The sequence below is a fragment of the Fulmarus glacialis genome, unplaced genomic scaffold (assembly GCF_000690835.1).
Source record: "Fulmarus glacialis isolate BGI_N327 unplaced genomic scaffold, ASM69083v1 scaffold18307, whole genome shotgun sequence".
In the NCBI taxonomy this organism is placed as follows: domain Eukaryota; kingdom Metazoa; phylum Chordata; class Aves; order Procellariiformes; family Procellariidae; genus Fulmarus; species Fulmarus glacialis.
The window spans coordinates 27,057-43,035 of NW_009224007.1; the positions used below are offsets into that span (position 1 = coordinate 27,057).

Below are 15,979 nucleotides of genomic sequence, written 5' to 3' on the forward strand. Positions count from 1 at the left end.
TTTCTTTTTGGCTGTAATAATTTCCTAATTTCACATTGACTAATTATGGTGAAAAAGCAATTGGAATAATACTAGCAGCTCTGTTTTTCAGAGAGGCTTTGGACTTGTGTTTAATGCACACAAAGGGAGGTAGACTCCCTCTGCATGAAGTGCAGGGTCTGCACGTGACTGTGGGTATCTTAACTTTGTTGCAGTTCAATTTTGGGGAAGAATCAGCTGAGTAGCACTTGCCATTCCTTAGGAGAGGATGGTATCTCAAACTGCCATCCTCTCTTCATAGGTGATCTAGCTGAGTGTTTGTAATAGGGCATAGATGTGACTTATGACTTGCAACGTGACTTCTCATCTTTCTCTCTGCGTTCCTTGCAGTACTGGACACAAATGACAGGTTCCTTAGGAAAATTACTATTGGACAGTCTCCTACAGAAAAAGGCTTCTCACGAACGGTAATTGTTCCCTTTTCTGGCCTGAAAAATGTGGTCCTAAAGCAAGTTTCTGTCACTCCAGATATTTCCACCTTTTACCAGTACCTTGTTAAAGAGAAAGCAAAAAGTCCCTTCAACCAAGCAGTTAAATTTGCTACCAGTGCAGTGTTTATTTTTATTGTCTGTTCCCTCCTTCCCTGTTCTCTCCTGAATGTTGGCTTCCCAAACTGGGATGACTGTGGCATAATAACAGTGGTACACAAGTGCCCTCTGTAAATGTGATGCATGACAATGGCTAATCTTCATCACTGCAGCTGCTTTGGGTGGGATGTATCTGGCCAAAACTAGACAGAGTATCTGAGCTTGTTGTCTAGATTCATTATATAATCAATAGAGTGAAATAGGCAATCTGGGCTGTGACTCCTCTCATCTCATAAGTAACTGTCAAATTAATAGTTCAAATGAATTGTGCTCAGAAAAGCCTCTTTCTATTGGCTTGAAATGTCCCTAGGGTGCTTAGCTTTGATGGAGGTGTCTGCATTATGTCAGATAAATTCTACCCTTCGTTTCCTATAGAATCTGATTTTTTTTTTTTTTTTTTTTTTAGTCTTTTACTGTACTGTTTAGTGATAGTCAGATGAGTTAGTAAGCTCAGTCTTCAAAAATGTAATTTGTTAGCGTTAAGCGTTCTTACATGAATCACTAATGTATGTGCCAGGAGAAAGTCATGTAATAGCAATGGAATAAGTAGTTTTTACTTAATTTTGCAAAAAAAAAAAAATCCAGTTTAAAATGGCCAAATTAAATGAAGTATGTTCTGAGAGTAATGCTTTGGATTTCTTTTGTATTTCTGGTAGGATTTTTTTTTTTGTTATGATGGTGATGATTGGCCTTGTTTCAAGAATTTAATGGAGGTAAGGACTGCTGCTAGTGAATCTTGATGAGTTCACGTTCTTTATCCATCTCTTGCAGGCTCAGTTTGACATCACGGTGAGCAGTGAAATCATGGCAGTTCTAGCACTCTCTGATGGGTTGGATGATATGAAAAAGCGTCTGGGCAGAATGGTAGTAGCTTCCAGCAAGAGAGGAGAACCTGTGACAGCGGATGACCTTGTAAGAGAGTCATTCAGTTCTTAAATGCTTTTTCGTATTACTTCTGAAAGTCCTTGGATTGAAAAGCATAGAGACAGTTCTGTACAGAAAAGACCTTAGCATATAGAAGATCAAAGATGAAGTCTTAGACCCTGGAGTTAATGAAGGTTTTTTACTTCAGTGTGGCTAGCACCTTACCCAGAGAGTGTGTGTGTGCGCATGTGACCTGGGCAGGGACAAAGGGTCCTGTGTGATGTGCTGTGTGTCAAGTTGAAGCTAGCACCATAGGAATTAATGGGGGAATACATGGTGGCTTCTAGTTAAAAAGCATGTTTATGAATCGGAAGAACTCAAAATGCATCCTGCTGGCCATCCTGTTTCTCAGGCTCCCTGGAGCGAGGAAAACATTGAGCAGGAACAAAGGCTCCCGCAGATTTAATTACAGATGATGAAATATCTTATTCTGGGAGGCTGTGAATGCTATAAATGCCAAACCCTTTGCAAAAAGTGCAAGGTCTCCGTAAGGAAGCCTTTGATGAGGGACACAAATCCTTTATTTCCACTGCATGAAATGCTGAATGTAGTAGCGCTGGTGATGTCTATTACCGGTATGTAAAGCAGCCCTAAGGAGCAGTTGCAAGCTGCGGCACTGTCTTGCAGCTGTCCATACAATAATTATCAGTGCAGTTCTTGGCATGTTTGTGGAGTGTGTCAGCTAGCACTCTCCCAAATGGTGCTTCCTTGTGGTTTCAGGCGAATAGCCTGTGCCCCAGACACTTCTTCCAATAAATGTTTTGAAGATGGCAACCCTGTTTGGAGAAGGAAAGGGGAGTTGAGCCCTGTATGTGAACTGTGCCCTGCCACTTGGCCTCAAGACAGAGAACAGGCTCAGGACTGTTGCACTAGTCAATAGAGATATGATATTGGTGCTCACTGCTGTCCTGTATAGTAGATATTTCACAGCCTGCTTTGCAAAAGACAACAATATTACAAATTTGCATGATGTGGTGTTAATCAGGTTTGTCTTGCATTTTCTGAATGAACATTTCCAGTGGCGTAGGAAGAATCCACAGGGTGGGTATCCTGACCTGTGTTTTCAGCAAGGTGGGACACAGCACTAAGGCTTACCCAGCTCTTGCTATCTTGCTGTGGGTTTTCTTGTTTTCTTGTGTGTTTGGGTTTTTTTTTGGTTTATTTTACTTCGTCCCAGCATAAGCTAAAGAAACAGTAGATTAGCAATATGGCCTGACTCTGGCCTTGCAGGAAAAGGGCTACGCTGGGAACCATTTATCTGTAAATGTCCTTATGTGAGACACTTGTTGGGAATGAGGGAGGGCATGTGCCAAAGTTCTGTAGGCAGCTTTGAGATTTTAATTCCTACTGCTAGCATGCTGCCACCTTAAGTATCTGAGTTAAACCCCGTTCTGGAAAAAGGGAGTCTCTGCTGCTGCCCATCAGCAGTGGAGGCAGATGGTGCTTCAGTAGGGAATTGCTTTGAGATTTATGTAGAGCCCAGGTGATAGAAGTCTTTCATGTCAAGATTTGTTTTACCTTTTTTTTTTTTTTTTTTTTTAATAAATCTAATTATATTTAATTTTGTCCATTGCAACTGCAGAATGGAGGATGGTATCAGACCTGTGCAACAGGTTCTCTTGAACGTTATATGTTTGCACTGATGGCAGTCATTGGCTTGCATTGTTAGGACTGTGTTGCATAGTCCTCATGCAGGCAGAAATGTGGTGATTACAGAGACCAGACTGGCACAGTAAGATGTCTGGGTCCTTCTGCTGTGATACAACCAATGTCATGAGTGTGCTACCAAGAAGCACAAAATAAATGGGAAGAAATATGGAGTCAAAAACTGATTACAGGTTTTTAGAGATGGGATGTATTGAAGTGCCGTTGAGTGACACAGGCCTGAAATGTCGCCATGGAAATCTTGCTCTGTAGTTTTCATTATTCTGGAGATGACTGAAGTTTAAAGCTTATCCATTAAATGTTAAATAAGCTTTCATGTGGCAAGATTGAAACTAATGAAACAAAGCAGTGAATGTCTTTTAAAAAATAACTTTCATTTAATTGAGTGCTGCAATCCAATTGAAATTAAAAGGAAAGAAAAAGAAATGTGGTTCAAGGTTTTCATAACTGCTGTGAACATTTGGCTCAGTACCCACGATAGCAATTCTAGTTACTTTTGCAAGTGCTGGGTAACAGCTGGTTTGGTTTCCACTGGACTGTGTCAGTCATAAGGATGACCAAACCCTCATTTTCTCTTCCCAAAGCAAATGCAGATGAAATCACAAGTTTTCACTTTGCAGGAAGCAGAATTGCAGCAGGGTATATTGCTACACCTTAGAGGAAACATGGGCTCTAGTGTTTGCCTTTCATGATGTCAGCCTGGTCTTTCTCACGAGCACAGAGGTTCACTTTAAAAGTTATTTCTGCTCAAGAAACTTGGGCAGGATGTAGCAGCTTGTTACGACATTTTAAGGCCAGTATGTAGAGCCTAGTTGCTGAAATGAGGAAGGAAAAAAGTCCAAGACAAATCTACCTGCAAAATCTAAGAACATTGCTTTGTGCCACTGAATGGGCTACAGTAAACCATGCGTACCTAAGGGTTACTCTCTTGCTGCCATTGTTTACTAACCTTGCTATAGCATTGAAACAGCAATTGTTCTTTATGCCTTCACTACAAGGTGATAGCCAAGCAAGGTCACAACCGAGAGGCTGCCCCCAGCAGAAATCACAGATCCTCTTACAAGAATGTAAAGGTCATTATTCTGCCTTGCCTTGACTAGAGTTAGTTCTATCTAGAGCAACTGCTGGGTTCTGGTCCTGAAAGCTCACCAGGACAAAAGCAGAGCCTTGACACTGCATAGGAACTGTCTCAAGGTCTCGCTACGTCTGGAAACTGATTGCCCTTTTTTTCTTTTAGGGAGTGACTGGTGCTCTGGCTGTCTTGATGAAAGATGCTGTGAAACCAAACCTCATGCAGACACTAGAGGTGAGCACAGATGATTTGCTATACGTGCATTCTCAGAGCCAAGAAGCAACCAGTTTAGTTCATTCATCACAAATAAGCGTGGGCTTACTCGGCTTAGAGTTGGCTCCGTTTACTGTGGTTTCCTGCCTAAGGTTCAGGGCTAGGGGAGAAGACTAGTTTCTTTCTAGGTCTGCCATTGGCATGTGGGATGACCTTAAGGAAATGCACTAAATTTTGCTGTGTCTCTGTTCCATTGTCTTTAATGCCAGGAAGTGTTTTGGGAATCTAAATGGTGTGGATACAGGAGAATGGCAAAGAGTTGCTGGGATTTAGCCATCCTTTTCCTAAGTGGATTAATATCTCCACTTGTGCAGATTATTATAATCCTGTTTGCCCTGTAGTCCTTATTACTGATAACAAATGTTTGATCAGAAGGCTTTAAGATCTGTCTTCTAAAAGTGTTTTTCTTTACTTTCAGGTACTATAGTACTTAGCTCCTGAAATGCTGCAGATTGGCTAAATTGTACCCTCTGGTTTTCTCTTTCTCCCACACCCCCCCTTTTCTAGGGAACACCAGTGTTTGTTCATGCTGGACCTTTTGCCAATATTGCACATGGGAATTCTTCAGTGTTGGCAGACAAAATAGCACTGAAGCTTGTGGGTAAAGAGGGATTTGTTGGTAAGTGTGTGTGGTGGGTTTTTTGTTTGCTTTTTGTTTGTTTGTTTTGCAGGGAGGGATCTGCCTTTTTTTTATCGTGACTGTCTTTGGGTTTTTTGTCTGGGAAGAAGCTTCTGGTTTATGTAATCAGAGCATGATTTCTCCACCCAGCAACCTCTCACAAGCTTCTTTTCTTTTAATTTCTACTCTAGTTACAGAAGCAGGATTTGGTGCAGACATAGGCATGGAGAAATTCTTTAATATTAAGTGCCGCTATTCTGGTCTCCGGCCTCATGTGGTGGTGTTAGTTGCTACGGTCCGAGCTCTGAAAATGCATGGAGGAGGGCCTGCAGTAAGTACTAGGCAAGGTTTCCTTTAGGCCTGAGGGGCTGTTACTGTTGTTCTGATCCAGTCTTTTAAAGCCCTGTAGGGTTTGATGTGCTTGTAATTGTCTTGAGATTTGCAGTTGTAAATGTCTGTAAATGTTTGCATACGTCCCTGTTGCTTGTAAGCTGCTTCATTGTAGTATGTTACAGGTACACACCTGCTTGTTTTATTGTCCTAATCAAGTGCTTGTATGCTGAGGCACTTGTGATATTACCACAGTCAGTCATTTGTTATATTGTGAGTGAATCTTGCAGTTTTTTATACTTCCTTTTATTTTTTTCTTAGAAAAAAGGATCAGCCTGGAGTAGCATGTTGTATCTTGATGCTGTTTAATAAGAATCAAGCACAAATTGCTGTCATGGATAAAAATCTTATGGGGTTCCATCTTTTTTCTATTTTTCTTTTTTTTTTTTCCCAGGTCACTGCTGGGGTACCTTTACCGAAGGAGTACATGGAAGAGGTAACTTTCTTTAGCTATTGTGACAGTTGACCAACTAACTGTGGTCATGACACAATATTGTCATGCAGTGCATGCCTGGATAGCTAGTGTGTTAATTCTTTAGCTGCCAGGGAAATGCTTCCTCATACAAGCTGTAATGTTGTTGTTTGGGGGTTTTTGTTTGTTTGTTTTTAAATGATGTTACTTTGGCTCTGCTCTTTCAAGCATTTATTGTACTTGACCTAGCCAGTATTCAGAGCCTTTTTGTTTCTCCTGAGCTCATGCAATTGTCTGTGTGCTCAATTTTTCATAGTAATATCTACTCTGTGTCCCCTGACCATCTCAGTATGGAGTAATTGCTTGGCTGAAATTTTGTCTCTGAAAATATTCAGAGTGCCTCTCTAATTACTCTCTTCTTCGCAGCAGCAGTTTTTGTTTTTATCCCCCTCCCCCTTTGCAAGCGGAGAGGAAAGTGAGCTGAAGTCTCAGCTTCTATCCTTGTGCCTTGAATGATTGTGTACACTTGGATAATTGGTCTGGCTCTCTTTACGTTGCTGCAGCTTTTTCACTTGTGGAGCTTCTGTATGGATTATTCTTTGCATAGGAAGGGATGAAATGTCTGGATTTCCATGAATAATCTCTGATGCTACAAAATGCAAATATGTATAAACTGCAAGCTGTTGCCACAGACTTCAGACAAGTGTCACGAAATTCACTGCTAATGATATTTAATACATAAAGAGGAATGTGTCAGAGAGGAAAATGAGGCTTTACTGTGGGGAGTTAATAAGCACAGGTATTAACTTACTAAAACTAACAAAAAAACGATAAAAAGTGATTTCTCTTACGTTGGCTTGGCAGCTGAAACCAGTGATCATTAGAAGTAGTCATTCCTCTTCCTGTATTCCATCCAAGAGCATGCACTGATCTGGACTGTTCAGAAAGCAGCACTAGGGATTTGTCTTTGTTGTTTCATTTCCATTTTGACATTTTTATCATTAGCTGTGGACGTAGTGGATTTGGAACAAAAATTTCACTGCCTCTGATAAAATGTGCTTCCCGCTTGCTGTCTTCTTTACAGAATCTTCAACTGTTGGCAAAAGGCTGTAGTAACCTAAACAAGCAAATCCAAAATGCACGGATGTTTGGTGTCCCAGTAGTAGTGGCTGTCAATGCTTTCAAGTAAGTGAGCTGGTAGATGGAAGTGATGCATGGGAATAAAATTGTGGCACTTTATATGCTATGTTTAACACAAACTCTTGTTTTCAGTACTGTGGATGTATTGTTTGCAGCATTTTGCATTGTTGGAAGATGCTGAATAAATAGGGGAGCTCTGCTTAGTCATTTCAAATGCATTCCTTAGTTTAAATTATCTTAGGATTTTACAATCAGTGACTATTATCTGCCATCACTTACAGCCTGACTGGCCAAATTACTGTGGACAAAAGGTGCCTGTGACGATGTGGAATCTAAGTTTGTAATAGATGGTGAGGTGCCTGTGCTGTCGACCACACTGTGTTCAATGGTCTGCTGTATGGAATAATTATGCCCTGCTAAGAAGCATTTTGGGCTCTGCATGTTGTACTGCACAGGAAATAGAATCTGTGTGTGGCCTTTCTACGCAAGTAGAAGGGCTTTGAACTGGTGTGTTAGAGCTGATGCCAGCTGAAGTGGAGTAGCCAGCTAAGGATTCTTCATCTGAAGTAAATGCATATTGAGTGACTTAAAGAAATAACGGGGTTTAGCTTGTTGTGTACACATGATATAGCACCTCTAAATCAGCAATACTAACGCCGTTTTGAATTTGCTTCTGAAAACAGGAGTTGCATTGCCGATACAAGACAGATATGACAGAAAGTCTGGAATGCTGCTCTGTCAGTAGTCATGGGTTTCTGCGCGTAGTTTCAGAGCTACCTGTTGCTGTCTGTTCCTCTGTGGAGTAGCTTCCTTCACCAAGGTGGAGAAGGCTGTGGTGGATAGCCCCTCAGCAGCTTCCTCATGGCTGGATTCTGTGATTTCTTTGGACAGCTTTTGGACGTTGTTAACAAGAGTGAAGAACAGTTAGAACAAACAGTTTATGTACTGTGTGTGCATTCTGGTACAAATGTGCAAACGTTTCTTCTTACAGAACAGATACAAAGGCTGAACTGGCCCTTGTAGTACAACTGGCAAAGGAAGCAGGAGCGTTCGATGCTGTGGAGTGCACTCACTGGGCAGAAGGAGGTAAAGGAGCGATTGCACTGGCCCGAGCTGTTCAGAGAGCATCGCAGACACCCAGCAACTTCAGATTCCTCTATAATGTAGAGGTAAGAACTTGCAGTATTACAGAGGTGCTTTGTAAGGTGGAGATCAGTTGGTTTCACTGGCTTATGTTGCTGAAGGTTGTCTGAAAGGCTGCTCTGAGAAAGTGAGAAGAAATTTGGTTTTAGAACATAACATTTATTCCACCAGTCTCAAAGACCTAGTTAGTCAGTTTCTGTTTTGACTACCAACTGAAATACTGTTTACTTTTGATGCTGAAAGATGCTGCTGTGACTCTGTTAGAGATGACAAACAGGTTTCTACTGTGGCAGCCATGTTCCAGGGTAGGGGGAAGTTTACTTCTTGAACTTGAGACATGCATTCCTGTCAGAGCATGGACTAAAACAAGCCTGACCAAACCTGACCTTACCACAGAGCTTCTGGGTGCACTTGTTGCTCAGGATGGAAATCTATACAACAGGCTATGGAACACAGTTTGTCCATTTTTAACTTCCCCCCCGCCCCCTCTGCAAGTGAGGCTTGTGGAGTCACACTACAGGTTGGGGTGGAAGAGAGTGTGTGTGTGTGTATTTCTAATGAATTTGTACTTAAGCAAATTTGACAGTTGACTTGGAGGTAATGAAGTCACTGCTAGTTCCCAGGTTATGGCCTGAATCCTTCTTTAATAGCAAGCACCTATTCAAGAACCTAATGAGGTACAGAGCTATGTCATTATGTCTATTTTAGCTCTTTAACAGATGCTTTCAATTTTTCTTCTTTAACCTGTTTTATTTGTGCTTTTATTTAACCTTTAACTTGTATTCCTTCAAATTATTTTTGTCTGCTTTTTGACTTAGACTTGAGAAAGAATAAAGATGTCTCTTTTGCAGCGGGAGTAATAAACATAGAAGCACAGCTTATAAGAAATACTGTTGTGTATCTTTTTGTTTCTGACTGTAGTAGACTAGTTTAGCCCTCTTACCAAGAGAAACAACTGCAAGAAGGTAAATGAAACCTGTTCTGAAAACCCTCAAATTACTGTATAGCTTTGTTCTACAGCAAATGGAAATAGCTCTTGTATCTGCAGACAGGCATTGCACAACACGTATGAAGTTGCTGTGATGTTATGGCTCTTCGTAGTTTGGCCACACTGACTCGCCTGTCTTTTGTTTTTTTTCTAGCTCCCTGTTATAGATAAGATCAGGCTTATTGCACAGCAGATCTATGGGGCAAGTGATATTGAGCTACTTCCAGAAGCACAGGAGAAAGTCGCCTTGTACAGTAAGCAAGTGAGTCGTCCATGTCACCTGATACCAGTGGTGCTTTTCATTTAAAATGTTCATATTCAACAGTGGTGTTCAAACTGTGCGTGAAGGGAACCATCACACAAATCATGTCCTTGTCCAGGACTCACTGGATGCTGCTATGGCAGAGGAGGAAGAGGAGGTGGTATGGGGAGAGAGAAACTGCCCTTGGCTTCTTGTGGAGAAGACAGAACTCATCTGGCCCAGTAGCACATCTATGATAGTGTATGGGGAGAGAAGAGCAGGAGGATTCAGTGATCTTTCTCTACTGTACTCTCCAATCCTTCAGCAATTTGGGAATTAGGGAACTACAAGTGGTCAGACTGGTGCTAAATAGTCTCTGATGATTTCTTTTTAATCTTGTTCCACTGAGTTGTCTAATCAGTTTTTGAACCCATGTGGATTTTTGGCAGTCACAATTGTGTTGGGGAAAGAAATACAGTATTTCTTGTGGAAAAAACATCTACTTTTATAGGTTTTGAACCTGGCATCTGGTTGTTGAATTAGATGCTTTCTGGTTGTTGTGTTGCTTTTACTCTTTTCTACATGACGTTCTTGTGATTTTACCTGCTTCTGCATTAATGAAGGTCTGTAAGGGGCTTTGAAGAGAAGAGCAATGTGAGAACTAGCCATTCTTTGTTTACAGTGTGCTCGAATAATTTTGCTTTTGCAGTCCATTTACTACTGGCATATATAGTTTCTTACTTTCATGTTTCTTGTATATTCCTTTACAAGTCTATCAAAATACCATAGCCATGTAATTGCTACTTCCTCACAACCTGCAATTATATTTATCAAACATTTTTAATTAACTCACCTCAGCTGAACAAGAACTTTAATTCTGAGCTGTTTAAATTAACATTTTTGGGAAGAGAGTAGAAAGTAAGTTAGTTATCAAGGTTGTATATCTAACACTTCCATACCATTAATTTTTTTCTTAGTTGGATGTGCTGGGGGCCATGGTGGTTCTTTCTTTAATACTTAATGGTGGGCAGGGAGAGACTTTGAGAGAGAGGGAATGGGGGTGCAGAATGGTCAATGGATCTGACAAGCTGTGGATGAAGCAGTTGGTGAGGAGTAAAATGTCCTGATAAAATGTCTGATGTTTGCAAAGAATGGCAGAATACAGCAATTACATTTGTGTACAGGAAAGGTTACTGGTTTTTCGCTTACTTCTCTCTTCCTTCTCTCTCTCTTTTCATTGCCTTTCCCAGGGATTTGGAAACCTGCCAGTCTGCATGGCTAAAACTCACTTATCATTGTCTCATGACCCTGAACAAAAAGGAGCACCTACAGGTTTTATTCTGCCAATCCGAGACATTCGGGCCAGTGTTGGTGCTGGATTCCTGTATCCGCTAGTAGGAACGGTATGTGATTGAGTGAAAGCCTCAACCGTGGGGCAAGGAAAAAAAACTTCATGTGCATTCCAGTAAGCAGTTACAAAAGGTATCTTAAATTAGGGGAGTCCTTGTCATTTACAGGTGGTGTTTTAACAGTCCAGTGTCTTAGATGCCCTTAATAGGTTTTTTTCAGGTGGAAGAGGGAAGCTAAAATAGACCATCTGACCACTTAATATTTAGCAAGCCCCCAGTGTACTCCTCAGGTCCCACATCTCTGTCTTCCTGGATTTTGAGGAAAGGGTGAGCTCTGTAGCTAATGGATTCTGGGAACTGCAGCCTGGTAGAGGGGATGGGAAAAATCCTTGGCCCACCTATTGCCGTTGTGACTTTGCATTCCTGATGAAAGCACTTCGCAGTATTGCAGGGTAGAACAAGACAACTCCTTCAAAGCTTACAAAGCAAACAATTTCTGATTGAGACACCTCCAAAGTGAAGCTGACCTGTACTGTTAGTCATTTGTCAATCTCGCCTCCTGTTTGGTTCTCATGGTTTTGCTGACCATCTGTTTGCTGTTCAGCCTGCATCAGTTCCAACAATTCAGTTCACTATGCCCTTGAGTTTTTAGTTTCTGTTCTTTGACATGATGAGCATAATGTCAGCTGAGAGGAGAGAGAGTAGCTACAATGGAATAGCTGGATATAGGATCCTGGAATAGCTTTGATATGAAAGAGGAGCTACCTGCAAAATGAGCTAACGTTCAGGTTTGCATCCAAAGAAAGAATGTTAGGATGAAAGGATCCACTGGAAATCTTATCTGGGGAATCTCTTCTGGGCAAATGTTAAGTAACTTGTTAGATTATTTTAGGGGATGAGCAGTTGGAGCAACCAGCTCTGTCTTTTTCTTATTTTTTGGACCTGAACCTTTTTCTGAAGTCTTCATGGCAACATGTTTGTTTTAATAAGCTTTCAAAAGCATTAAGGGTGCATGGCTCAGATGATGAAATTTGCTGATTTATGAGTTGGATCCCTTCTTCCTTCAAATGCTAGCTAGAGCCAAATATTGGATATCTTTTTCTTTTAATTCTTTTTTCTTAAAAAAAAAAAAAAAAAAAAGGTAGGTAAAGGTTTCCAGATTACCCAACATAAATAAAATAACGATTAAAGTCTGGCTCATCCATCTTTTTAAAGAGTAATGTGTGTTTTGGGATAAAATGAAAGATAGCATGCTTGTTCCTGTTATTAATGGCATTTTTTTACAAACCAAGATTTAATCCAAACAATGATTTATTTATTTATTTTTTATAAACACCGGAAAAGGAAAGGGTACGCAGCATTAATGAGCTACACCAGAGAAAGATGTTTTCAGACATTAAAACTAACATTTTGGCTCTCTTTCTGATGTCTTCAGTTTCTATGAAGTTGGACTCTTTCCTTTCTGCTCCCTTCCCAGGTTCCTAAAGTTTTCTTGGACATGTAGTAAATCATGGTGTTAATTCTGCCAGAATTAACAGTAAGTCTTCTGGTTAGGGATATGAAGATCACTCTTCTGTGGTGTCTACAAAGCCAGGGAAGGGATGTCCTTTTGAGAAGCAATCCAGGGCATTTTGAATCAGATCACTATTTTAAACCCATTCAGCAAGTTAGCCTTAGAATAAATTTTTGGCAGCAGCCGTTGAACTGTGAGCTGAAAATGTAGCAAATACGTAACTCTATGCAGAAGCTTTTATGAGAAATTTGAGGTGAAATTAATCGCCGGTGCATGCATATTCTTGTTACCTGAAGTTAATCACAAAGTATGTCACATTTTATTTTTTCTAAGCTTCTGAGTTTTGGGATTTTCCCTTTCTGGCTCAAAGTTGAAGCTGTTGTACTTTCATGAAATACTTTGAGGTTTTAAAGGAAATATAATTTCAAAGATTATCTAGATTTAACTTTGAGCATGAAAGATAATGAAAGTGAAATAAATCTTTGGACTCAAATTGGTTGGGTTTCTTTTCTGGTGCTGCTGATGAATTGAAAACAAATTATTTATTTGGCTCCGGTTTTTTAGTTCCTAAATGGTGTTTTTTTCGGAAGTTCCACAAGTGCAATCAATAATACATTCTTAGTTGGTGGTGGTTTTATTTGAAGTCTTGCAAGGGGGTTGATGATATCCATGTGGTCTAATTTTTTCATGTAAGTAAATAGTGTGAATTGCCCTGTGTTCTTTTTCAGCACACGTGGTATTGAAGGGGAAGAGGTTAATGCAGGAAAAGTTCATTTCTTCAGCTCTGAAAATAACGGAGTGCATTAAGCATTGTAGACACTTGTACAGAAAATTAGTAGCCTGGATGGAAATTAACCTGTACTGCATAGAAATTCAGGGTTTAAGCAGACTGTCTTTAAGAAATAGATAGCAGAGTCACTGTGGGCTGCCCTATGGTTAGGAAAGGAGGAAAATTGACCGTTCCTTTCAAAATAGAAAGTGCAAGAAATAGTAAAGTCAGGCCCATTTTCAGCAATATGGCACCTCCTACTCTATTTAATGTCACTGTCTCAGCTCCTGCTGTGGCCCTCTGAATCTGTAGGTGGAGATCTGCAAAGCTCTATGATTCTTCAGTGATATGGAAATAAATGGGAAGTTTCTTGCTCTGCATGACCGGATGCTGGCAGTGACTATGGTGAGAACAGGAAAACCCTTGCAGGCACTTTGGATCTCTTAATACCTTGGCTCTTGAGAGCAAAATATTCATACTGCTAAACACAAAGACAAGGAATGAGAGTCTTCTCTTTAGTCCCCCTATTCTCTATCTGGGAAAGCAGCGGCTCTGACAGAAAGCTAGTGCAGTCCTAGAATTCATTACAAAGAGTAGACTTGAAGTGATTTTTACCTCTGCATAAGCCATGCAAGACCTGCAGTGGTACGGCACATATGGGACTGGTATTAGCACTTGTAATCAGCTTAGGAAAATGGGATGGGACTCTGCGAACAGTTTTGAGAACTGCAGAAAACGCCTAACCAATAGACTTTTGCCTCCTTGCTGCTTAGCTTATTATCAAAAGGAAGATTGGGAGGTAATTTGATTAGTGTGCAAAATACTTGCTCATGGAGAAAATAGGAGGTTGCCAAAGAGATCTTTAATCTAATGGAGACAGGCATAACAATACTGATTGTGAAAGCTGAGGCTGGATGATGCAGATAGAAGATGAGACCTTGAATTTTTTATTAAAGGGGTTAATGACCACTGGCACGAACTACCAAGCATGGGGTCATGAGTTGCCCACCTTTGTAGAGCATCCATGTTTAGCCTACATGTGCTGCAGGGCTAAACACTGAGTTAGGGAAAGGGAAATCCTGTCAGCTACATTAGTAAATCAGGCCAAGTGTAGTCCCCGCCGGCCTTGCGTTCTGCAGCTCTGAAACTGGATACTCAGCAGTGGGACAACTGGAGAGGACTGGCCTGAGGCAGGCGTAGTGCTGGCAGCTGTTTTGCTGGCTTCAGTTCTGCCACTGCACAGCCCTTCTGACTTGAACGCCTTGGAAATGTTCCAGTCAAGAGAACTGACCTCTCCATCTCTATTTAAGCTTTATCCCAGTTTAAAAAAACAAACAAACAAAACCCACAAACTATTTAGTCTCTCTTCTCAACAATAATTATTCCTAATTATTTAACACTTCTAGTTCTAGACTCTTAAAGAATTGTAATCAACTGAAACTTTACAGTCAGCGAAGTTGTATTAAAACATGTATCCTCATTTTAATAACTAGGAAACTGCCATAAGTAATTATTGTCTCACCACAGCAAAGTCTATGAACGCTCCTCTAACAGTTAACTGGTCAGCTGGGTATCTAAGTACTTTGCCAGATCTTGGGCTCAGTCACTGGCGAAGGCAGAAGCCAAACTAAACCCTCATCATAAAAAACAAAACCCCCAGATCTGTCTACTGAGCCATGAGTTCGTAATTCTCATGGTATGCTTCAAAATGGTACATGACCATCATCCAACTAGTATGTACGTGTGCAAGGAGCTGCATCAGCTGTTGCCATCGTAGTCCTTGGCAGTGATTTAGTATTTTATCTTCTGCATGAAACTATGCTGCTTCCATTTTAACATTTTAACTTTCGTTGTCCAGATGAGCACTATGCCAGGACTTCCTACAAGACCCTGTTTCTATGATATAGACTTGGACCCAGTGTCAGGAGAAGTAAATGGGCTCTTTTGAAAGGAATTATTAACCAAAGGTAGGTGCATTCTTGAAGGCTTTCAATATTTGGGCTTTATTTCTCATCTTGAGATAATGGAGTTAAGCCAATCTCATATTATGCCATATGTTTCCTAATGACATTTGATTATAATTCAGCCTGAAAGTTGTCTGCAGTACTATATAATAGTAATTAAATTTATTTTTCTTTTTAGCTCCAAAAGAATACCTGGTGAGTCATGTAAACAGAACTATGCCCTGATTATTTTTTAAGTCAAAACAAGCTATGACTGAAAATACAGTGCAAGAAGTGACTGGAAGGAAGAGTGCTAAAGAATCAACCACTTACTTGTAATCTGTAATAATTTTTAACCTATTGTGTTCCAAGCTAGTTGATACTGAGCATATAAAGCATACTTCCTCTACAAACCTCCTGCTTCATAATTACAGCTGAAGCAGAATACAGAAGCTTGGGTTTTGTGACCTCTTTTGATTCAGTGACATGATTTTAATAATTAAAAATCCTAAAGCTGGAGCTGTTTGAAACAGTCTTGGGACTTAATTGTCTTAACCATAGTTTTTTTGTAGCATATATTCTCTTTGAAAGTCTTGTACACTGCATGTTCCTATTTGCCATACTGAATTCTATATTTCACTTCTCGCACTATGAGAGAAACAGCTGTGCTCTGAAACTGCACCGATGTCATTTAAAAGAGGGAGCAAGGAGGAATCCCCTTTGCTTCTCATCTCTCTCTAGAAGTGCTTACCCTGGCTTCTGCTGTGAATTATTCCTGCAGGCACTGAGCCACATCAAATTTCCCTTTTAGAAAGCCCAGCTGTGACTACCATATTCTACTGTTAATGGAAATCAAACCTCTGGATATCAGATCTGTAGGGACTGGATCTCTGGCCCGTATCTGTGGCTTCT

The 15,979-nt window shown here is 40.5% G+C and overlaps 1 protein-coding gene across 1 annotated transcript in view; it reads left to right on the top strand.

Moving 5' to 3' along the window:
- LOC104079849 (C-1-tetrahydrofolate synthase, cytoplasmic-like) overlaps positions 1-15,381 on the top strand; it is a 33,816-nt gene extending 18,435 nt beyond the window's left edge. The window contains 12 exon segments of the mRNA XM_009582024.1: positions 370-446; positions 1,398-1,538; positions 4,453-4,521; positions 5,068-5,179; positions 5,371-5,510; positions 5,964-6,005; positions 7,066-7,166; positions 8,113-8,290; positions 9,407-9,514; positions 10,744-10,896; positions 14,983-15,095; positions 15,267-15,381. Of these exon segments, the coding sequence (XP_009580319.1) occupies positions 370-446; positions 1,398-1,538; positions 4,453-4,521; positions 5,068-5,179; positions 5,371-5,510; positions 5,964-6,005; positions 7,066-7,166; positions 8,113-8,290; positions 9,407-9,514; positions 10,744-10,896; positions 14,983-15,072 (1,211 nt within the window). The 3' untranslated portion in view covers positions 15,073-15,095; positions 15,267-15,381.
- The last annotated feature ends 598 nt before the right edge of the window (positions 15,382-15,979 follow it).